This window comes from Anopheles gambiae, chromosome 3 (assembly GCF_943734735.2).
Source record: "Anopheles gambiae chromosome 3, idAnoGambNW_F1_1, whole genome shotgun sequence".
In the NCBI taxonomy this organism is placed as follows: domain Eukaryota; kingdom Metazoa; phylum Arthropoda; class Insecta; order Diptera; family Culicidae; genus Anopheles; species Anopheles gambiae.
In genome coordinates, this window is record NC_064602.1 from 70,340,819 (window position 1) to 70,364,244 (window position 23,426).

Here is a 23,426-nt window from a genome sequence, read left to right on the forward strand (position 1 = left end):
TGCAAACGTTCCTCGAACTCGAAGATCTCTGGTGTGCAGTGAAGTCGAAGAAGAACGATCTGATCGGATTGTCAGATTGTTACACAAGCTCATCATGACGGATTTAGAATCAAGCAATTATATGGCAGATTATGTAAAGTGCACTGTATCAACGGCGCATCAACTGAATGGAATTGGTTTCCCATTTTCACTGGAATAGGTCGGTGATCTAATCTGGCTGAAAAAACTGTACAGTATCGCCCGGTGATCATGACCTTGAAAACTCCGGTATTGTCATCACTGGGGACGTCAGTAAAACGAATCTTCTACAAGAGGTTCATCCTACGTCAGTTGTATCTGCGTTTTCTGCAAGGACGAAACACATTAATGCTGGTAAGCGATCTAAAAAATCAAGCAGTGCTAATGGACCGAAATGTCGAAAACGCTCAAAATTTGGCCATATAGCGAAGGATTCCTACATCACGAGGAGAGACGATTCGTTCTGTGTAGTGCTTTCTAAATGTGAATTGAAGGAAAACGGATAATGGTATTTCGATTCCGGAGCAAATGTCCACATGACAAAAAATAGCAAATTTTTGGTGCATGCGAAACCATCCACTGGTACTGTGGTAGGAGTCAACGGGGAGAATAAACAAACACCGCGGACAAATTGGTTAATGGCTGGTATCATTGAATAGTGAATAGTTATTTACTGCAGCGTTGTAGAACCAGGAACAAGAAATGTTTTGCCATCCTTAGAATTTTAATCGCTTCTCGGCCTAAAGACTAAGGTCAAAGTTTAGTATCCCTAGAATTTCTTGTGAGTACCGTACTTTCCCGCTATGAACGGATTCAATGATACCAGCCAATCAAATTGTGAAAAGGGGTACTCCATTACGTTCAACAATGAAGGATGCGAAGTGGTCAACCTTAGTGGTGACGAATGGTCTCACTGTACTACCGGAGCACCCACGACTCCGATCCGGCTCCGACTATTGTTAGTCCGATTCCGACTCCGGTAAAATGGAACCACAAGATCCGGCCGGAGTCAGAGTCGTCCAGAGTCGCCCGGAGTCATTCAGAGTCGTATAAGTCGTCCGGAGTAGTGATGAGTCAAGTAGCACTGTGCCACCACGCACACACAGCACAGTAAAATGTGCGAGCACAATTGCACATTTTATAAAATTGTGGTGCCACACTTAGCACAATTTATGTGCTCCGCACAGTTTGTGTGCTCCGCACAGTTTGTGTGCTCCGCACAGTTACTGTGCTCCGCACAGCTACTGTGCTCCGCACAGTTATTGTGTGCTTCGCACAGTTTGTGTGCTCCGCACAGTTATTGTGTGCTTCGCACAGTTTGTGTGCTCCGCACAGTTATTGTGTACAATCCGCACAGTTTGTGTGCTCCGCACCGTTTGTGTGCTCCGCACAGTTATTGTATGCAACTGTGCGGATTGTACACAAACTGTGCGGAGCACACTAACTGTGCGGAGCACAGAAACTGTGCAGAGCACACAAACTGTGCTGAGCACACAAACTGTGCGGATTGTACACAATAACTGTGCGGAGCACACAAACTGTGCGGAGCACACAAACTGTGCGGAGCACACAAACTGTGCAAACTGTGTGGTAGCTGTGCGGAGCACAAAAAGTGTGCAAAGCACACTAACTGTGCGATAACACAGTAACTGTGCAAAAACTGTGCGGGAACACAGCTACTGTGTGACCACACATTAAGTGTGGTACCACGCACACACAGCACAGTAGACTGTGCGGGGTACCACAGCACCACACAGTGAAAAGTGGTACTTGACTCATCACTAGTCCGGAGTCGATCGGGGTCGGAGTCATTCGTAGTGGTCTAGAGTCGATCGGAGTCGACCGGAATCGGAATCGGTTGGAGTCAACAGGAGCCTTGGTTGAATCTGCTTGTAATTAGGAATTTCATTTCGTTGTGTTTTTGTCTTTCATTTTGCGCGTGTAGTTCGTATACAGGCTTTTGTTTCGAAGGCTGACACCGGCCGACTCCGAACGACTTCGACTCCGAACGACTCCGGACGACTTCGACTCCCAATAACTCCGGACGACTCCGAACGACTCCGGATAACTCCGGCTCCCAATAACTTCGAACGACTCCGGACAACTCCGGACAACTTCAAACGACTCCAGACGACTTTAGACGACTCCAGACGACTTCAGACGACTTCAGACGACTCCGAATGACTCCGGAGGACTCCGGGCAATTCCAGACGACTCCGGACGACTCCGGATAATGCAGGGCGGACCTACCTTCCAGAGTCGATTCCGAATTTATCGTAGTCAGATGGGAATCGACTCCGGATTTTTACCTACTTTATCCATCACTACACCGTGCTACAATCTGGTTGCCTGCACTTCTCCCATCAGGATTAAAACATGTTAAGTTCCTATACCACTATGGGTCCAGAATTAGCTCCAGAACCGGTCCGCCTATTTTCGACCTTAAACGACTGGAAAATCAAATATCTATAGGAAAAAAACGAAAACTGCACAGGTTCACTGGTTGGCTCGATATATGACATTTTACAACTCATCATTATATTTTTTAAGTTCTTTAACGCATACATAAATAAGTCCGAACACCAGGATAAAATACTTAAAACAGTATATTACAATAACGGTTTAACAACGCATTAAAACTTTACACATAAACACCGATACGCCCGCTAGTCCCTAACGCTCGAGCTCGCACCTGTTAACGCTGATGGCCTGCAGTGAAGTGTGTGTGAACTAGTGATGGGTAAAAATCCGGAGTCGACTCCGATCCGACTCCGATAAATTCGGAATCGACTTCGGAAGGTAGGTCCGCGCTGCAATATCCGGAATCGTTCGGAATCGTCCGGAGTCGTACGGAGTCGCCCGGAGTCGCCCGGAGTCGGAGTCATCCGGAGTCGTTCGGAGTCGTTCGGAGTCGTCCGGAGTCGTTCGGAGTCGTCCGGAGTCGTCCGGAGTCGCCCGGAGTCGGAGTCGTCTGGAGTCGTTCGGAGTCGTTCGGAGTCGTTCGGAGTCGTCGGAGTCGTCGGAGTCGTTCGGAGTCGTCCGGAGTCGCCCGGAGTCGGAGTCGTCTGGAGTCGTTCGGAGTCGTTCGGAGTCGTTCGGAGTCGTCCGGAGTCGTTCGGAGTCGTCTGGAGTCGTCCGGAGTCGCTCGGAGTCGGAGTCGTCTGGAGTCGTTCGGAGTCGTTCGGAGTCGTTCGGAGTCGTCGGAGTCGTCGGAGTCGTTCGGAGTCGTCCGGAGTCGCCCGGAGTCGGAGTCGTCTGGAGTCGTTCGGAGTCGTTCGGATTCGTCCGGAGTCGCCCGGAGTCGGAGTCGTCTGGAGTCGTTCGGAGTCGTTCGGAGTCGTTCGGAGTCGTCGGAGTCGTCGGAGTCGTCGGAGTCGTTCGGAGTCGTCCGGAGTCACCCGGAGTCGAAGTCGTTCGGAGTCATTCGGAGTCGTTCGGAGTCGTCCGGAGTTGTCCGGAGTCGTTCGGAGTCGGAGTCGTTCGGAGTCGGAGTCGTTCGGAGTCGTTCGGAGTCGTTCGGAGTTGTCGACTCCGGACGACTCCGTCGACTCCGACTCCGGGCGGATCTAGTGGTTCCATTTTGCCGGAGTCGGAATCGAACTAACAATAGTCGGAGTCGGATCGGAGCCGTGGGTGCGCTCCATACAGCACATCACTAGTGTGAACGGTCACCCCGAGGTCGTCGTCCCGACCTCGGTCCTCGGAAGGATCGCAATGGCTGCGCCATTTAGCTGCACATGGATGTTGACAGCTCTAGCGTCTGAAAGCCGTCGCACGTAGCGAGCGGCCCAGAGCACAATGTTGCGCAACGTTGATTCTGTCCACAACAATATTGCTGTCCTTTTCTTGCAATGTGTTTCGCTTAGCTTCATATAATCATGGCATATGTACCCTTCTAACTTTCCGAGTAAAAATCTAATGATCGTGTGGTCAGATACACGGGTATCAACACTATGGACCATTATTCAAATCTCACTAGCTTCTGTACAAATGGTGCACATTGGAGTTTAGTATTTAAACAATCGTATCGCCGTTCTAGTTCTGGCGATTCATAACTTCAATGCGATAACAGTACAGAGCGAAGGAGAAAGGTCACAAAACGAAAAAAGATTCACTGGTTGGGTATCCCACCAACAGATATCACAACCAACTTGTTTGGTATTAGAACGCATGAGTCGTTTGCCGTCTGCTAAACGAAGTCTTTCTATATTCCGTTTAGGTAGAGTGCTTGAGTCGTTTAGAAGCCGTTTAGTGGTCGTTTAGTGGATTTGTGGCACTTGGGATATCGTGTAAAATTGTGAAATTTTTTGGATAGATTAAGGAGTGAGTATATAGAAAAATCATCAAAGCATACAGTTTGGTATGGATCTCACTGTCAAATCATGGTTTCATCCTCTTTTTTGTTTTAAGAAGTCAAAGGTTGAATTGTAATGAATAGAGAATAATCCAGGGTTTTAATGCCTTTTCCCATATTCTAGATTTATTTCATACCCCCGACATTATTTAGATGTTGCTATGTAATCGGGAAAAATTAACTAGCAATAAAAATGACTCACACAAAAAGTTATTTGTAATAACGGCCAAAACAGTCAAACCTTTATACCAGTTTTAAATCTTTGACAGCTGCACTTTACTATACGCCGCACACTGTACCTACACTGTTTTCAATGCACAAACGTCAAACATGTTTTCCCATCCGCCACCAAAACAGTAAACAACTCAGGTGCAGTTGAAAAATTTTGGTTTTACCACTGTAAAAATGAAATTTTCCTGTGCAATTTGTGCGGAAGTGCACAATTTAGCGCAGTTTAAGAAGCTGCTCGATGTGGCGGAAATATTTTCCCAGCTCACATCGCTGGAGGTATGTGTGGAAGGCGGCGAGAGGGCATGTAGCAAAGCCGTGTGTGCATTCTTCCGTCGCTTCATGTCTCATACACACTCTTCTGTTTCCTTCCCCGCAGGTGTCCTCGTTGAACGAGGTAGAGCAGTTGAGAGTTTGTGAAATTTGTCACCAGAAATTGATCGATTTCCATAGCTTCCGTTCGCTGTGCGTTGCTGCCCACACCAAACTCTCGCAGGTATGGATTGACCGGAGTGTTTATGCCATTTTTTGTGTAAGACATTACGGTTTCACATTCATTGTCTCTTTTTACAAACCCCCGCAGGACCATGAAGAGCTATCCAAACTGTGCATCGTGAAGCTCGATGAAGCGGAATTTCCAACCGACTGCCCAGGGGAAGATGGTAATGACGTATTGGCGGATAATGACGCCTCCTTCGAAGAACCATCGCTCGTAATTGAACCCATTACCAGCGTCGTTGTGAAGGAAGAACCAGATGCGCACGAATACGACGAGGAACAGCCCCAGGACACAGCGAGCGAGGAAGAATTCGTCCCACCGGAGCCGAAAAGACGGGGAAGAAAAAAGTTGGTCACCAAAGAGAAGAGTGTCCCGGTAACACGCCGGGTCGAGCTGGCGTGCCATTTGTGCGACGATAAGTTCCGCACCCAGAACCGGCTCGACGGACATCTGCGGATGCACCAGGGGCTGAAGCCGGCACTGTGCAAAGAGTGCGGCAAAGAGTTTGCCGGCTGGCGGAGCTTGCGGCGCCACATGAAGGAGAAGCACCTGAAGCTGGACATTGGATACTTTCCGTGCGATTACGAGGGCTGCACCTACTCGTACACCACCCGGAAGGTGCTGCTGCAGCATAAGAAGAAGCATGAACCAGGCTGGGTGAAACCGGTGCCGAAGAAGTGTGTCTGCGAAACGTGCGGCAAAACGTTTTCCTCCGCTGGTTCGCTGAAGGTAAGGACTATTTTCATATTGGTTTTAAAATTTGTCTCATATTTCATGCTCTCATGCGTTACAGAAACATACACTCATCCACACGGGAGAGCTACAGTTCCGGTGCGAAATCTGCGACAAGCGGTACTGCACCGCGTACAAGCTGAAGGTGCACGTGATGCGCCACCAGGGCATCAAGAACTACGAGTGTACCTACTGCGGGCAGAAGAAAACCACCCCGGACGAGCTGAAGCGGCACATGAACTTCCACACCAAGGAGAAGGTGCTGAAATGTGACCTGTGCGGACAGGTGTTTCTCTCGTCTGGTAAGACATAAGAATTCGAATTCTAACAAAACGGCAGATTTAAAAAAATAAAAATGCAATTTTTCTTCCCTCTCCGCAGGCAATTATTCGCGACACCTGAAGATCGTGCACTGCGGAATAAAGAACTTTAAGTGCCCACACTGTGAGCGTAGCTTCGGGAAGGCGGAAACGCTCAAAAACCACATCATGACGCACACGGGCGAAAAGCCGTACGAGTGTTCGATCTGCTCGAAGCGCTTCATCCAACAGTGCGCACTGAAAACGCACCTCAAAACGCACGACAAGCGAAAGAAAGAGCCGAAGCAGAGTAGTAGTAGTAGTAGTAGTAGTAGTAGCGCAGCGGATGTGCAGTAGGCCGCGAGAAGCGCACTGTCAGTTAAGTTAATTTAAATTTAGTTAAAATTTAAGGCAGGCAAAACTGGAAGTATTTCACGTAATGTTAGCACAGAACAGAAGTAGGGGGCGGTTTTACGCTTTCTCGTGTGACACTTTATTAACCACAGAAACAATTTAATACATTGATAAATGCATCTTTGTGTGAGTGTGTTTTGTCTTGTACGCATGCAGGAAGAAATCTTGGGACGGTGAAGGTTTTCCAGTAATCTAGCGTCTACTCGTAACAGTTTCGGGAGGTGTTTTTTTCTCCACTCCGATCTTACACAAACACGTACACATACGATTTACAGGATGACTACATGGACAAACGGCTCGATTCAACAAACATTTCACGCTACGAAACTAACACCGAAAACTGAGCAAACTTTTGTTGCGGTTTGATTTGCAAGAACGTTGCGTTAAACTTCTTGTACATTTATATGCAAAAAAACAAACAAAAAAACAGAGAGCTCATGAGATTGTCGTTCTCTTACGGGGGCCTCTTCCTACTTGCTACCCCCATCGCTCTGGATGATGATTTTGTTCTTCTCGCGCGTCACCTTCGTCAGCGAGGGCCGGGAGGCGCCCTGCAGCTGCTTGAGATTCTGCTGCGGTATGTCGGACTGGAAGATTTTGCGCTTATCGCTGCCATGGTAACGCGACAGCACCTGCAGCTTCGAGAATAGTTTGCTCTTCGGCCGGTGTTCCTTCTCTCCAAGCGCTGCGAGTGGTGGTTGCTGTACCTGTTGCACGACACCACCACCCCGATGAGCGAGCGCTGCCGTGTTGGAGCTGTGTGCCGCTGCTGCCAGTGCCCCCGGCTTGTAGTGGGCCAACTGTTTCGAGCTGTGGCCGGCAGCGAGCAGCGATGGCTCAGCGCTGGTCGTCGTTTCACCATCGTCCGATTCGTACTGCACGTGATGATGGTAGCGGGCTGCCCCGGACCCCAGCACAAACTCCGCATGGTACGGTGGCGGGTGCTGCTGTAGCGCATTGTCCGGTATAGTGCTCGTGATCGAGGCGGACGTGTCGGCCGCAAAGTGGCGCAGCATAAGATTGAGCTTCGTCTCATGCTGCTTCTGCAGCGCCACGATCGATCGCTCCTTCTCGAGCCGCGTCTGCCGGATCGTGTTGGTCAGTATCTTCTCTTGCCACTCCCACGCGTCCCGTTCGCGCTCCAGCGCAATGAACTGCAGCTCCAGCTTGCGGCTCGCCTCCTTCAGATCGACCACCTTCTGGAAGTACTTGTACAGCAGTGTGCGCATCTCGTCCAGCGACAGCTTGTTCAGCCGCGCCATCAGCATCTGCTCACCCTTCTCCCGCTGCAGGCTCTCGTCCGTATCGATGCTCTTCCGCCCGCAGATCAGCTCGTTCTTCATCTCGATCGCCGCATCGATCGCCTCGATCGCTTCGTCGCACTCGACCAGCTTGCGCTCCTCGTCGAATGACGGCATCTTGTCCTCGCGCAGCTTCCGATCGAGCTGGCACCGCTGCTCCACCAGATGGTCCCGCGTCCGGCGCAGATTGCGTATCTCGCACCGCAGCGACTCCTTCTCGGCGCTCTTCTTGTTCACGTACTTTTTCAAACTGCTCGACTTTTCCTTCAGCACGTGCTCGATGTGCGAGATGCGCTCGTTCATGTTGCGTATCTTGCTCCTGCTCTCCGTCAGCTCCTGCAGCGGACCCCCGCTGCCGCCCTGCCGCACCGCCTTCGCTTCCCGCTGCGCCACCTCCAGCTCCTTCTCGAGCGATTCCTTCCGATCGAGCTCCTTCTTGAGCAGACGCTGCAGCACGTCCAGCTGCTTCTGCGAGTCCTTGATCGATTGCTGCAGCTTCTTCTTCTTGTGGCCCGACTCGCCCGCAATGAACCCGATCGACTCGAGGTCCTTCAGCCGCTGCTCGAGCTGTGATGTTTGGCTTTTCAGCCGATTGATGTCCTCCTTGTTCGCCCCGTGCACGACCGCCTTGCGCAGCTGCTTCTTCGCCTTCTCGTACTCCGCCTCGAGCTTGTGCTTTTTCTTGCTGAACCGCGACTTGGCGACCGAGCGCGTCTCGCTGTTCTCGATCAGATCGGCGATGTACTTCTGCTTCAGCGCGATCGTGCGCCGGATCTCCTCGATCTGCGCGTGCAGCGACTCGATCCCCGTCTGGCAGATGCGCAGATTGCTGCCGAGCGTGTCGAGCCGCTTGTCCAGAGCGGTCGGCGCAGCCGGGAGGGTGCTTTCGCCTTTCAGCGGCAACATCAGCGTCAGCTCGGTGCTGCTGTTCACCGTTTCGCTGTCAAAGATCGATTTCCTTCGCGCTGGGTTGTGGAATTTGTTCTCCTCGGTGCGAGTGGGCACCGTTTGCAGCTTCTGCTCCTGCCCATCCGCACCCTCCAGCGCACCAGCACTACCACCAACACCACCACCGCCCACCGCGGGTCCCGTGGGGTGTGTTTTGAAAAATTCCTCATACTTCTCCATGATCAGCGTGTTCGTTTTCTCCTGGAACGTTTTCATGTAGCTCTGGATGCGATCGCTCACGTCCGTCAGATGCGTGCAGATGTCGGAATCGCTCTCGTTGTCGGAAGGAAACGCTTCCTTCCCGCTCCCATGCACCGTGGTCGTGCCGTCTTCCGCCTCATCGATCTCCTCGATTGGGCCGAGACAAGCGCGCGCTGGGTGGGGCGTCCCCGTCGGGATGCTGACCTCGGTCGAGCTGAAACAATCGTCACATTCTGCCTTCAGGTACAGCCACTCCTCGATCTGGCTGCGCTCCGTTTGGTTTAGCTCGCCCGTACTGAACAGCTTGGTGAACAGACATTCGGCGTTCTTCAGCAGCTTCGCCCACTGCTGGGACGCAAAGTACAGCCCGTCGAGGTTGGTGTTCGGGCCGGCGAGCGGATCGTGCTCGGGCTGGTCCACGATCGGCACGTTGTTGTCGGAGAACGTGTTCATCACCACGTGGTTGACGATCTCTTCCGCCCGTTCACCGAACTCGAGATCGCGCGCCGTACCCTCCGTTTCGAGCGTCGTGGCAGCCACACACAGCAGCAGCAAGGTTTGCGCCCGGCCACCGAACGAATCCTTCAGGAAGGCGGTCAGTACGGACTCGTTGTACTGGTCGCTTCGCCGCACGACGATATCCTCCAGCTTGTGCAGCCCGTTGTCGAGCGGGCGGAGGTCGGGCCCTTCCCGCTCCGAGCCGCGCAAATCGCAAAAGCTTATCGTAGATTGGCGGTGCTGATTGAGCCCCCCGACCGATGTCCACTGCTGCTCCAGCACCAGACTAAGAATACTGTGATTTTCCCCATTCCGTCGGTGAAGGCCCAACCCGAGCAGGGCGTACGTGTCCTCCACCGAGAAACACTGCACCATGGCCGCATTTTCCAGCACGTCGATCACGTCACCGCCGGCCGTAATTTCGCTCCACGCAATACTGATCGAAAACATGCGCTCCGGGTGCGCATTCAGGCGGCAGAACAGATCCCGCACAAAGCACAGGACAATGCCACACTCTTCCTCCGGCGGTGGTGATGACGGTGAGCCGCCGGTCGTGGCACCGTACAGGGTGAAAGTTTTGCCCGTGCCCTTCGCTCCGTACGTGACGATCGAAAAGTCGTACCCCTCCAGCACGGACTCCATCAGTCCGGCGACGGACTCGAAGTACAGCTCCTGATTCCGGACGGGCGGTGTGCGTGAGACGTGCGAAAAGCGAAACGTTCGTCCGCCGGCACTGGTAAGGTGTGTTTCTGGGTCACTTTCATCTCGCTGCGGGTTGTTATCATCGTTGCTGGTGCATGGTTTGTTGCTGTCCTTCGACGGATCGGACCACAGACGCACCACAACCTTTAGCGGTATGTTCATGGTTTATTGCTAAAAGCAAAGGGGATGTTAGTGATGATGTACAGAAATAGAGAAAGTGGCACAGAATGTATGTTTCAGCCTACCTTTTTATGGCATCGAGGAACCGATTTGTGCGCGTTGCGAGAATGGCTGCAAGGAGATGTTTATTTTTCTTCGCCTTTAGTTTTCAAACGCAAAGGAGCCCGTTTGACAAGGTGCAGACAGAAAGAAAAAATCGCTCCCCAGCAAAAGGGTTTGACAGCAGAGTGACCAGAAAACCCGTGTAGGGCATGAGATTAACCCTGTCACTGGCAACCAAAAAATACCTCATATTCAAGGCATCTGGGCTACACAGGGCAGATACTTTGGAGACTTATAACTTGCGAGTGCGCAGTCCAATATCGATGCAATAATCTGATGAAAATTAAATAAATATAATGTAGTTTCAATGACTGTGCATAGATTTCCTCAACTCACTACCGTTTTTATGATAGAGCTTTTCAAAGTTGATAGAATTTTTTTTTAATAGAGGCGAAAAAACATTTTTTTATTACTTTACAAAATTTTCACAGCAATAGTTGACACTAACAGTTTTGAGGACTGTATGTTACACGTCTAGTGTAATTTTTCCTGATTTTTCTATGAGTAATTATAACATGAACATACCGATTTATCTGTATTCCTACCGATTTTTTATATGACTACCGAATCACAGATGGGCACTGTAAAACTACAGATGTTTTAATTTTCTCTATTGAAAAACACAGTTTTTCGATAATACTGTTATGTAGCTATCCTACCAACAGACGGCGCCACCAGCTTTTTTTGTATTTTTAGAATGCATGAGTCAATTGCCGTCTGCTAAACGATTTTTTTTTAATATTCCGTGCAGGTTCAGAACTTGAATCGTTTAGAATCTGTTTAGTAGTCGTTTAGTGGGTTTGTGGCACTTGGGTCTCCTAAAAATAGATTAAGGATGCACATGAAATCGTCATTTGAAACATTCGTTGTGCAATTCCCCCCTTTAACATTAACACCTACCAAAAACTTCAAATAAAATGTTGGTGCTCTTACCAAAATTCTTCAAACTTATCTGGTCACACTGTGTGACAGCTCAAACTTGGACCAGCTAGGACGAAGATGGATAGACAAATTTATGCCAAAAAGTGATAAAAATTACACTTAAATCATTCAATCATAACGTTTCTGGTTTCTCGTGTAAATTCACAACCAAAACAAACCCTCAAACACTCATCTCCAACATGGCGCCCGATACCATCAATGACGCAACCCGCCTCAGCCGACACCTGTCAAAGCGCACTTTGCTTTTGTGTTTTTTCTTCTCCCGTTCATCGGACCCCGGCTGTACAGCAGAAGAGCAGACACAAAACATAGCATTTGGTGTTTGGTGGGTGAGGAAGTCGTGCCCTGAAAGTGGTCCGCTGAAAAAGATCCGTGTGTGAAGAAAAATCGAATTTTCACTGTGAATACTTGTGCAAATCAACATCCCTGCCGTACAGCACCAGGGTAAGGAGCAGAAGTTACACAATTTAGGCCGTGCGGAAAAGCGTCCCATCGTCTCCGTCTCCCCGGACGTGTATCCTTTTTTCCAGCAGCAGCAGCAGCAGCACACACATACACACGGGTGGTGCTGCTTCCTGTTTTCCCATTGCATTGGCGTGAATGGTTGTGAAAATTCTTTGCCTTTTACCATCCCTGCTGGAGAGTGTTGTGAAATTCTTGGCCCTTACTTTGTAGGGAAAATTGCATTCGCTGTCCGCACTACTGTTCATGTCCTGCATGTCCTGGTGGGAGCGGTACCAAAAACCCCCCACCTCCCCGTACAACCCAGCCCCGACTAATCGATTTTATTTTCCATGCGTCAACTTTCTTTCACGCTCCCTCCCGGTCGGTCGGTCGGTGTTTCTGGCGACAGGCGCGTGTATCCTTTCGTGTTCGCGGGAGGAGTGAGCGAAAGCAGCCCCGTCGTCGTTTTCCCCTCGCTCTCAAGGTGCTGGAGCTCCCGGTGGTGCTCCAGACACAGGAATCAATCCACCGCCACCACCACCAAGTGTGTGCGACGGCATATTAAAAGCGAAAAATCCTAGTGTAAGCGCGCGTGTGTGTGTGCGAGCGTAAAAAAAGGACTCTCCGCTGGGCGTAATCGCACGGCCAACTGCAGCCGGAAGCATACAGAAAAGGAGTAAAAAAACAGCAACCCAACCCCCAAAGATGGTGATGCTGGTTCGCGAGACATCGCGTACCGTGGCAATCGCGACCGCGTTGCTCTGCCTATTAAGTGGCTTCAATTGTCTCAATGGTGAGTAGATGTGGCCGATGGTGTTGCTTGTTACAGTGGTTACCTTTTTTGATTGGATTTGTGACCCGGTCTCGACACACAAAAAAAAAAGAAAAAGAATTGCCAATAGCCGCTTCTTGGCCTGCTAGATTGGGATTTCTTTATTAGCAAGAAGAGGCTTGTGTGTGTGTGGGAAAGTCGTTCTATTTTCTTTTAAATAGAAAATTACCCACGCTTGAGGGGAAAAAGCGGGGCCTTTTCTAATTGTTTTTCTCTCAATCAACAACAGGAGTGGCCGGCGCAGGCAAGGTGGACGACTCGAAGGGGCCGGTCTTCCTGAAGGAACCAACGAACCGTATTGATTTTTCCAACTCGACCGGTGCGGTCGTGGAGTGCAGCGCAACCGGCAACCCGCCCCCGGAAATGATCTGGATCCGCAGCGACGGTACGGCGGTCGGCGATGTGCCCGGACTGCGGCAGATCCTGCCGAACGGCAATCTGGTGTTTCCGCCGTTCCGCGCCGAGGACTACCGGCAGGAGGTGCACGCCCAGGTGTACGCCTGCATGGCTAAGAACCAGTTCGGGTCGGTGATTTCGCGCGACGTCAACGTACGGGCCGGTAAGTGTGCTGTGGCGGTGCGGTGTCTTTCTCTTCTTTGCTTGTAGGTTGTGGAAATGTGGGCACTACTCCGTACGAAAAAAAACATCTGCCCGGGGTTTGTGGTGCAGGCGAACATGGAGCTCAAAGCGCAAAGAAGGATTATGTGAGCATGTGTGTGTGTGTGTGTTTTAGTGAGAGAAAATACGAAAAAAAAGGATAATCTAGATCCTTTTTTCGTTCTCTTTGTGTGAGTGCTCTTCGTTCAGTGTAGAAGCTGCCGAAATTGAGGATGCGCGTGAAATGAAGGAATGGTAAAAATGCCATGTGTTTCTCCAACAAAAAAAAAGTCATGCATACTTACAGTGTGAGGAAAATCATATGCTTCGAAGAGCATTTATGTGAATCGTCTCCGTATGTGTGGTGTGTGAAGCGTAACCGACCGACGAAAGGTCGAAGCAAAGAAGGCGGATGCCATTAAGAATGGAAAAGCAAAGCCGTACAAGACGAAAAGAATTCCCTTTCGTTAGTGGTGGTGTTGGTGGTGGTGGAAAGAAATGGGCGAAACGAGCTAAAAAGAATGTAAAAGAAGTAAAAAAAGGTGAAAAGTACCCTTATGGTGCTTGCTATGGTGAAAGAAGAGGGCCCTTGCCCAAACGTGCGATGAGAAGTGCATGGCAAGTGCGACCGATTGCCGATCGAAAAGTGTTTGTTGGTGAGTGTGTGAAGAAAAGATGAAAGGGAAAGAAAGCAATGTTAAGTGGGAGTGAGAAAAAAAAGTTCAATTGCACCTCGGTGTGTACCATAAAGTGCATTTTTGAATCACAAAATGCAAAAAGAGAAAAGAAGTAATGCGAATATGTGTGTGTGTTTGTGAAGTCGGTGGAGCAAATATGATTCCCTGAAAGAGGAATACCGTGTCAAGGATGATGCGTCATGATGTCCTCGTGCGTACGTGATGATAAGGATAACAAGCGGATTAATAAGCCAGCGCATCTCTGGTCCCGGCCGGCAGTCAACGTTCCGGGCAAGCTGCTAGAAAAAACCCACCACACCACACCACCCCTCCCCGGGCAGAAAGGATTACTCATCAGATGTTTTCGTACTGGAGGAGGGTGCCCCATTTCCCGATGTTTATTTCCCCCCCATTTTTAGGCTTTTAAACTTTTTCAGCTCAAGAAGGTTTCCACCGAGAGATTGGTTGTTTGTTCAGGCGCCTTTGCTTTTCCCTTTCTCTCTACTTCACGTGATCTTAATCGTTCGGTTTGTTGTTGTTGTTTGCGGTTTGAAAAAACAGTCGTTTCGCAGTACTACGAGGTGGATGTCAACAAGGAGCACGTCATACTGGGCAATTCGGCCATCTTCAAGTGTCTGATACCGTCGTTTGTGGCCGATTTTGTCGACGTCGTTTCGTGGACCAGCGGCGACGATGAGGAGGAAACGCATGTCTACTCGGCCGATGCTTACGGTTAGGATTGAGCAGGATTCTGCTGAGCTAAGGATTAGGATGAGCCCCCCGGAAACTCCTTCATCGTTTCATTTTCTTCTGTTCTTTGGCCATTTTTGGTGAATTTTTGAATGATTAGTGTCCTGAATAGTTGCCCCGTAAGACTGTTTTGCCATTTGCTTCTCAACGTATTGTTACAACATCCTTAAAAATTAGTTTAACTTCGTTTGGACGATGAATTTAGTCCATCAAGAACGCTAGACCGACGAGGAAACTGTGTAATCGTTTCGCCAATCGCTAATTCTACTGCAATGTCCATCTTTTATTGGCCGTCCTCCGCCTGTCGGGCGCTTATCAGTGATCGCACAGTACTACGATGTGGACGTCAACAAGGAGTACGCGATCCGGGGCAATGCCGTCCTGATGAAGTGCCAGATACCGTCGTATGTGGCCGATTTCGTCAAGATCGTCTCGTGGCACACGGACACCAACGATAGCTTCTATGCCAACTCCACCGACGAGGATTTGTTGTGCTCCAGCCGGAACCTCCAATTCTGAGACGACCTTTTTTTCCCGTTTTTCCCATTGAACATGTGCGATCCTTAAATTATCGAATAATTCATTTTTTACTTTAGAGCCTTTATGAGTTTCGTATGATGATTTGAGGAGTGGGGCTTTGGTAAAATGTTTTTGCTCCTTCCCACCCTTCTCCAGTGGTCCAGCAGTACTACGACTCGGAGGTGAACAATGCGTACGTGATTCGCGGCAACTCGGCCATACTGAAATGCTCGATACCGTCGTTTGTGGCGGACTTTGTTGCGGTCGTGTCGTGGAACGATGATGCCGGCAATGTCTATCAACAGCTCGACAACCGCACCGTCCAGTCAGCCGAGCTGGAAGTTGGTTCGTGTCTGCGTTTGAGAGCATTCCTTGCGGGGAAATCTCGTCCAAAATTCCCTTCGTCCCTTGTCAAAGCATTCCCAGTGTCCTTCCTTTGCTGGTTGTTATTAATTTTGAGGCTCTTCTAGCATTGATGCATTAGTTTACTCCAATTTCTATAGTTCTCCATTTTGGCCATATGTTTCTTTATGTTTCATTATCATGGAATCATTTCTGTTCTACTACCAAAAACACACAGTCGTTAATCAGTACTACGAGGCGGAGGTGGTGTCTGAGTACGTCATCAAAGGTAACACGGCGGTGCTCAAGTGCAATATTCCCAGTTTCGTGACCGATTTCGTGAAGGTAGAATCATGGATCGGCAGCGACGGTAGCCTTTACAATGCATCGAGCTTCGATACTGGTACATCCCAAGGGTCTTCCTCTTAGGGCTAGGGGGTCTACAGGGGTCGTCTGCTTTTCCCATTGGTCCCAAAATCCCATCCCCCAATCAAAATAGTTTCGTTACAACTTATTGTTTCAATGTAGCAATCTTTTTAAACACGGAAGAGCTTCCTTTTGCGTTACGTTTAACATGACACACGCCACGCGCTACTGGTTCGCGTGCACCTCTATCGTCTTCACCTTTCACAGTCATTAATCAACACTACGGCGCGGACATACTGATGGAGTACGTGATTCGGGGCAACAGTGCAATCCTGAAGTGTTCCATCCCGTCGTTCGTGTCCGATTTCGTGCGCGTTGAGGCGTGGATAGACGAGGAGAATAATGAGCTTGTTCACTCGGAAAACTATGGTTAGCAGCGTTTGCAGCGTCTTGGGGCAAAACGAAACAATCTCCCGCAAAATCATCCTCCCATCCCGCAATTCCTTCACCACAAGTCGATTAAATTTCAACATTTCAATCTCAGTTACAAGAGTTGCTTATTTTATCATTTTGTTTTAATTTCTAAACGTCTTAATTCTCCATTTTTCGGTTATAAATTCCCCCGTTTCGTTGCGTATGTCAGTCATCAATCAGCACTACCAGCCCGAAATACTGACCGAGTACGTCATCCGGGGCAACTCGGCCATTCTCAAATGCTCCATACCGTCGTTCGTGTCCGACTTTGTGCGCGTCGAGTCGTGGATCGACGAGGAAGGCAACGAGCTTGTCCAGTCGGAAAGCTACGGTACCTACTGCTAGGATCCGACGTTGTCATTCGCTGCAAATTCCCAACATTTCCCAGTCCTCCCCATAACCTCCCAGAATCAATTCCCGCAGATGCATCAATCCTTATCGTTTGTCTCTTTATAAAGGTCAGCAACCTTTGGTGGAAGTGTGTGTGTGTGTGCACACTTTTTTTTATAATTATGGTTTGCCATTTTGCTGTCGTTTTTGCTCATAATTATGTTGTCATCTTCATCCTCCAGTCGTTAATCAGTACTATCAAACCGGCTCGGAAGACGAGTACATCATCCGGGGCAATTCGGCCATCCTGAAGTGTAAAATTCCGTCCTTCATTGCGGACTTTGTGTTCGTCGAGACGTGGCTCGATAGTGACGGGAACGAGTACCACTATCAGGGTACCGACGATAGCAATGGTGATTGCCGGGGGAGAGGGATAGGATTAGCAAGTGTTTCGAGATTCCTTACTTCCCATTCACATCTTCCCAAATCTCTGTACTTCTCACACGTTCGTTGGCATTTCTTTTGGTTTAAAATTTACATTTGTTTCACTTAATTAGATGCAATTTTGAGCTAACAATTTGGTTCCTTACTTTGTCCTCTCCGGTCCTCCGTTGCAGTTGTGAATCAGTTCTATCAGACGGACGGTGAAACCGACTATGCCATCCGGGGCAATTCCGCCATCCTGAAGTGCAAAGTGCCATCGTTCATTGCCGATTTCGTGCACGTTGAGGCTTGGATCGATAACGATGGCATCGAGTATCATAGCGGAGAGCAGGATTACGGTTGTTTGTTTACGCTTGTTAGGTTTTAAGAAGCGAGGGAGAGGTTTGATCTTTGGAAGGAGTCCCTGTTTCCTGTATCCTTTAAGTCTTTCCTTTTGTTTTCTGTCCTTTCTTCGATTATTTTGAGATAAAGTAGTCAATTTTGCACAAATTAGTTTCTATCATTGCGTGATTTCATTGCTTAAGAAATTCAAATTAATAAATTAAACCCATACTCTATCAGTTTAAAATGGTTCCAAGTTGTCGCGTAGATTTCAAGGTCCTCTCACTGTTGCTCTTCGCATCTTTCACATCGCATCTCCAGTTGTCAATCAGTACTACGTGACTGAGGCCGAGAACGAGTACATCATCCGGGGCAATTCGGCTATTCTGAAGTGTAAAATCCCTTCCTTCATTGCGGACTTTGTGTCGATCGATGCCTGGATCGACGATTCGGGCGAGGAGTACAACCAAGCGACCAATAGCGAACAATTGGGTTAGCTAAAATCAAGGGGCCAATTCTTCAAAGTTACTTTCACGCCTGAAATTCCTGAATATCCCAAAGTTCCTCTTCTTCCCGTGCTATGAATTTTCATGATACAAATGTCTTTTTTTGTTACAGAAAATCGTATTTTCTTTTTCCTTGATTTTGAAAATATGTTGTCCAATGCAAGGTTTTTCACTTGTTTTTGGTTGCTTCTCTTCTCCTATTTGGGGCCCTTAATTCCTCCACACTGTAGTGGTAATTCAAAGCTACGAAGCGGAAGCGGATAACGAGTACGTCATTCGGGGCAACTCGGCCATTATGAAGTGCGAGATACCGTCGTTCGTGTCCGACTTTGTCGCCGTCGATCTCTGGTCCGATTCCGATGGGAACGAATACTATCCGGGCGCAGAGCCAAGTGGAAATGGTAGGCGTGGAAATAGTACACCCCGTGGTCATGTTCGCTTGCGTCTTCGTCCCAGCTCCGTCTCCTGTTTGTCTTATTTTCCCTGAATATCCTCGTTAGCTTTAAATCTCCTTAGAAGATACATTTGGTTTCAATTTTTGTTGGATTTCTTTATGAATTTTGTTTGTCAGTAATAGTTCATCTCATACCCTGCTCTCATACATTCGTTTGTTCAGTTGTACATCAGCACTATCAGATCCGGGTGAACGATGAGTTCGTGCTGAACGGCAATGCGGCCATCCTGAAGTGTCTGGTACCGTCCTTTCTGCAGGATTTCATTACCATCGAGTCCTGGGACATTGACGATCAGACCGTAATGATCGATGCGGATGAATCGACGAACGGTTGGTCTTGCTTTGGCACCGTGGTTCATAGAGCGTTCGACTGATTATTCCTCTCCATCCTATCCCCCCCCCCCCCCCCCAGATTCTCGACAAAGTCCCCCAGTGTTAGCAACATTTTTATGAAACCGTTTGCTATAATTGCAAATTACAATCTGTTCCTTCGATTTAACCAACGTTCAGTTAATATAGGTTTGGCAGAATAAGATTATCATTAATTTCGTTAGCCTCAATGTTGCGTTACGTGCCTATGACAGGGTTTACATTTCTCTACATCGCAAATCCGCAGTGGTCCACCAGTACTACCAGACGCGACTGACGGATGAGTTTGTGCTGAACGGCAACGCTGCCATCCTGAAGTGTTTGATCCCGTCCTACATTTCCGACTTTGTGTTCGTGGACGCCTGGTTGACGGATGAGGGTGAAGAGTATCTTCCCGTCACGGATGGTGGTTTTGGTAATTTCGAGCTCCAGGATCGTTGATATCTTCCTCCAGCGATTCCCCCTTTATATGTCCCTGATGCTTTCCCTTCAACGTCTTTAGCATTTGCGTTTGGAGGATTTTGAACATTATGTGAGGTCATGAAAAATTGGATTTTTGGTTTTGCTTTCAATTTAGGAACAGGTTAGAAGAAGTGTCTTTATTTATCTCAAATTGCTTGTTTTTGTATTTTGTTTCTTGTGTTCAGTGATCCATCAGTTCTACAATACTCGCGTGATCGATGAGTACGTGCTGAATGGTAATGCAGGCATCCTGAAGTGTCTGATACCGTCGTTCGTGTCGGACTTTATTAGCGTTACCGGCTGGTTGGCCGACGATGGCACGGAGATTGAAATGGATGATTCCACCGGTACGAGGGGATAGGAAAAGGAATATTTTTACAATATTTTGAGAATAGAGTAACTTGCTTGTGATACAAAATCCTTCCTCTCAAAATGTCCCCCCCCCCATATTTTCTCGATTCTGCATTGGTTTACAGTTGTTCTGGTATTAGATAATTGTCTCAAATATTCTATTGTTTTTGTCTTCTTTGTGCTTTAGATTAATGATCTTAGGAAGTTTTCTAGATCGTGCGTGATATGATGATGATGTTTTTCATCCGATTATAAGCGCTTTTTTGGATTAAATTATTTCACACTACTACTAGTACAAGTTAGTTGATGGTGTGTTGTCAAGATTAGATTTGAACTCGTGATCTTTGGTGTGTCAGGCCGACGACATTGGAACGACACCATAAGAGCGTTGCTACAGATCAGCGCTTGGTGTGATATAGATTCTGTTCAACATCATGATTCATTGTTGATTGATTTCATCTAAATATGCCTATGACTCTTGTTTGTTCATGATTCATGACTATTATTCTTCGATTTCATTCGCCTTTTCCCTGCTCTACAGTTGTGAATCAATACTATGAGGCCCAGGTGTACGATGTGTTTGTAATCCGCGGCAATACGGCCCTGTTCAAGTGCCAAATACCGTCGTTTGTGGCCGATCATGTCGAGATCATTGAGTGGACCGCAACCGATGGCAGTAGTTTCAAGAAAGATGAAACGTTTGGTAAATTCTTTTTGAATGAATAATTGCATTACTCTTAGTTGCTGTTGCGTATTTTCCCTCCATCCAGTTCGCGTTTGTCTGGCGTTTTTGATGTTCTGTTTTCATTTTTGTTCGGTTTAATAATGGTGTCATGATTATCTTACGAGTAAAGTCAATTTGTTGTCATGTTGTTGTTGAGATGTTGTTCATCACACTTTCTTAAAATGGCGTGTTCAGGATGCTTTCAATTTAGTTTTTCATTTATTATTTTATTTGTTGATTTACTTTTGCATTGTTTGAATTATTTTGATGATTGGCACTGTTTTTGTTTTATTTTCATCCCAGTTCCACCTCCTTTTCCAACACTCCATGGGTCTCACGGCCTACCTTTTCCTTGCGATCCTCCTTCCCGGTAGTTTGTAAGATAGTTCGTAAACGTTGTCGATCGATTTGAAATTCATTAAATTTAACACTCGTTCTCCGCCTTCCAAGCAAACGCTTGTGAATGAGAAGAAAACGAAAATAATGCAAACAAACCTAAAAGCGCTTCCACAAAAACGAAAAAACAACGAACAGATGGTTTTGCTCTTTTATTTTTATTTTTTTTTATTTACTTTTTAGCTTCCATCGTTGATTGCGGTTACGGCAGGTGTTTGTAATGAAAATTAAAACTCCAAAAAAGCTTCATACATACACACCCGTATGTTTTTGTGTGTCTTAATTCGTAATGCTACAGTTTTGCTTCCCCCTTTACCACCATAATCGTCATCGTCGTTGTCGTTGTCATGTGGCAGCATAATATCACGAAGAAAGCTTCGTGCCTGCTTTGCAGCTCGTAAGATCGAAGGTAATCTTGATGGGCTTGTATGGGGTCTGTCCGTTCGTGCTGGATGATCAACGAGAGAGAGAGAAAAAAGCGCGATCTTCCCACTGCCGGCCTCGTTTATTCAATCTATCCAATCGTGGCAGCTGTGGTGGCGATGGTTGATGTAAACATATATCCTCTACCCACCAACGGCACCAAACAACGGCTCAAGAAAGCGGTCCAGTTGGTGGAGTTGCAGTGAGACAATTTGAAAAGAGGAAGAAGAAGACAGCACGACTATTTTCTTCAAACCATTTGGGTGTTTGGTGTGCATGGTGCATGGAGCGGCAGAACTACTTTGCCAAAATGCCGTCCAACTTCGCGAAACAACTTGATTTTCAGTCCCGCTCGAAATGCTCTCGTTAGAAAGCATTGGTTGAATAAACATTTGGTCCACACATGTGTGTGTGGGTCGTGGTGTTTTTTTTTTGTGAATTGAAGCTGACTCACTGTATGTCACCGCGTTTAGCATGCGTGCACGAGGGAAACAGGAGGGTGCAGCGAAAGATGAGAATGAAATGATAATTTTGTGTTGTTTTGAGTTCGTCTTTTTTTTGCTGCCAATCATCACGACGCCAAGCGAGCGTGTACGTTTGTAGCAAAAATGCGCGTACGGTTGCGTTTATAATTTATGGACATTTTTGTGTGTGTGTGTGTGTCGTAGTCCGGCGCTAGGGTGTGCGTTTGATGTGTGTCGTAGCCGAAGCGTAGTTTAATTTTTTTACGACCCTTGCCTTTGCAAATGACCGTTAGAGTCGGTTGCAATTTGTAACCGTCGGGCGATTTGAATATTCGTGTTTGTTCATGTGGCGGTTGGGTTTGATTTTGTTTCCTTTTTTTCGTCATTTTGAATCATTTGTTTGAAGGATTCAAATGAGAAGAAAAATGCCTTGCGTTTGATTTTTTTTAAATATTTCGGGATATTGCACTGTTTGCTTAATGGATTATAAAAAGAAGCTTTTTTAAATCATTTTAAATAATAGTAATTAATGAAACTGAATTCGACTGAGAAATGAATAGAAATGAATTCATGATTCCTTTAAAACATAAACAAGATGACTGTACTGTTTTTCAGAAGGATTCTTGGCAGTTTTATTTTATTTTAATTTATTTTATTTTAGTGAATATTTTGAACCCAATAATATAGCAAAAATACGTATAAATATTGTAACAATTTAAAAAATATGTTTGAATCTGGCGAACATTATTGCAAACCCCGTGTAAGATAAGTCATTTGTTTAAAAATTGCGATAGTAGTCTTTTAAATCCTTCAAACAACCGATAAAATACTTAAAAAAATAAAAATAAAAAAATAGTCGAAATGTAAACAAGTTTTCAAAAAACTATAAGTGTATTCATAATTTTTAATGAATATAGAACATGTATTTTTAATTTGCTTTTTAGTTGATTTTACTTCTGTAAGATCATACATGATTTTTTTTTGCCAATTAAATTAATATTTAATTAAAATTCCTTTTTTTCATTTATTAAATCTGCATTTAATAAATTCATTTATAAGCCTTCTGCAATAAATGTGGGAAGAGCCCTTTGGAATATATTTTCTACTCTATCACCACTACACGCACAATACGCGCACCCTGTTTTTTGTTGTACCTATCGCAACTCCATTCATGACAACGCCATAGTTGTGTGTCCTAGTTTTTTTTCGCTGACTCGAGAAGGGTGAGCAAAAGAGGCAATCCACGTTTGCTAGTGAGGGAGGTCCTTGGGAAACGGTTTTCGCGCCCAAAAACCTTTGCCCGCGGACTGCGCATGTGCCTGCGGGGCCACGATGTGTTGTTGCTATAGCAGCACAGAAGGAATCGATTTCGGGAGAAGGCACACTATTTCTGCTCTGTTTTGCTGTCGGCCGGGAGTGGAGAGAAAGGAAAGCAAGGATGGGGGGCCCGGGGTGTTGTCACTAGGGCACTCACCACGCTTTTTTTTGCATCGCGTTGCCATGGTGCTGCTACTACTGCTGGTGGAGCACTCACACGGACGGTGCAAAGCAAAACACACGTTGGCTTCGGTGCAGCGCGCAACAGGTTGTGAATGGGCTGTGTGGTGTGCCCACTAGTATTTAGTGTGAACGCTCACTAACACCCATGTTGAATGGGAGACCGTGGCACGTGGGAAGGTGGAAAGTCCTGGACAGCCGTATGGTTGGTGTTTTGCGTTGGTTGGTGTGAGTCGCACACTATCGGACAGTTCGGCACATGCTCA

The 23,426-nt window shown here is 47.3% G+C and overlaps 3 protein-coding genes across 52 annotated transcripts in view; 2 read left to right on the top strand and 1 right to left on the bottom strand.

Annotated features, from left to right (window-relative positions):
- The first annotated feature begins 4,700 nt into the window (after positions 1-4,700).
- On the top strand, positions 4,701-6,663 carry LOC1271074 (zinc finger protein 501). Its single transcript, XM_061657002.1, has 5 exons — positions 4,701-4,879; positions 4,980-5,096; positions 5,184-5,828; positions 5,893-6,133; positions 6,213-6,663. Exons 1-5 carry the CDS (start codon positions 4,778-4,780, stop codon positions 6,485-6,487), a joined length of 1,380 nt encoding a protein of 459 aa, XP_061512986.1. The 5' UTR covers positions 4,701-4,777; the 3' UTR covers positions 6,488-6,663.
- LOC5667930 (kinesin-like protein costa) lies at positions 6,600-10,578 on the bottom strand. Its single transcript, XM_061657001.1, has 2 exons — positions 10,440-10,578; positions 6,600-10,365 (listed from the first exon to the last, which is right to left on the bottom strand). The coding sequence occupies exon 2, from the start codon at positions 10,354-10,356 to the stop codon at positions 7,015-7,017; it is 3,342 nt and encodes a 1,113-aa protein (XP_061512985.1). The 5' UTR covers positions 10,357-10,365; positions 10,440-10,578; the 3' UTR covers positions 6,600-7,014.
- A 1,113-nt stretch (positions 10,579-11,691) lies between these two features.
- LOC1271065 (cell adhesion molecule Dscam2) overlaps positions 11,692-23,426 on the top strand; it is a 59,911-nt gene continuing 48,176 nt past the window's right edge. For 33 of the 50 annotated variants that reach the window (XM_061661383.1, XM_061661344.1, XM_061661347.1 and 30 more), the window contains exons 1-4: positions 11,692-11,862; positions 12,272-12,655; positions 12,924-13,253; positions 15,394-15,582. In XM_061661383.1, the coding sequence (XP_061517367.1) occupies positions 12,568-12,655; positions 12,924-13,253; positions 15,394-15,582 (607 nt within the window). In that variant the 5' untranslated portion in view covers positions 11,692-11,862; positions 12,272-12,567. Of the gene's footprint in view, positions 11,863-12,271; positions 12,656-12,923; positions 13,254-14,529; positions 14,701-15,393; positions 15,583-15,817; positions 15,983-16,212; positions 16,375-16,588; positions 16,751-17,835; positions 18,007-20,197; positions 20,360-23,426 lie in introns of all 50 variants that reach the window. The other 17 variants (XM_061661369.1, XM_061661388.1, XM_061661391.1 and 14 more) reach the window with 6 other exon arrangements.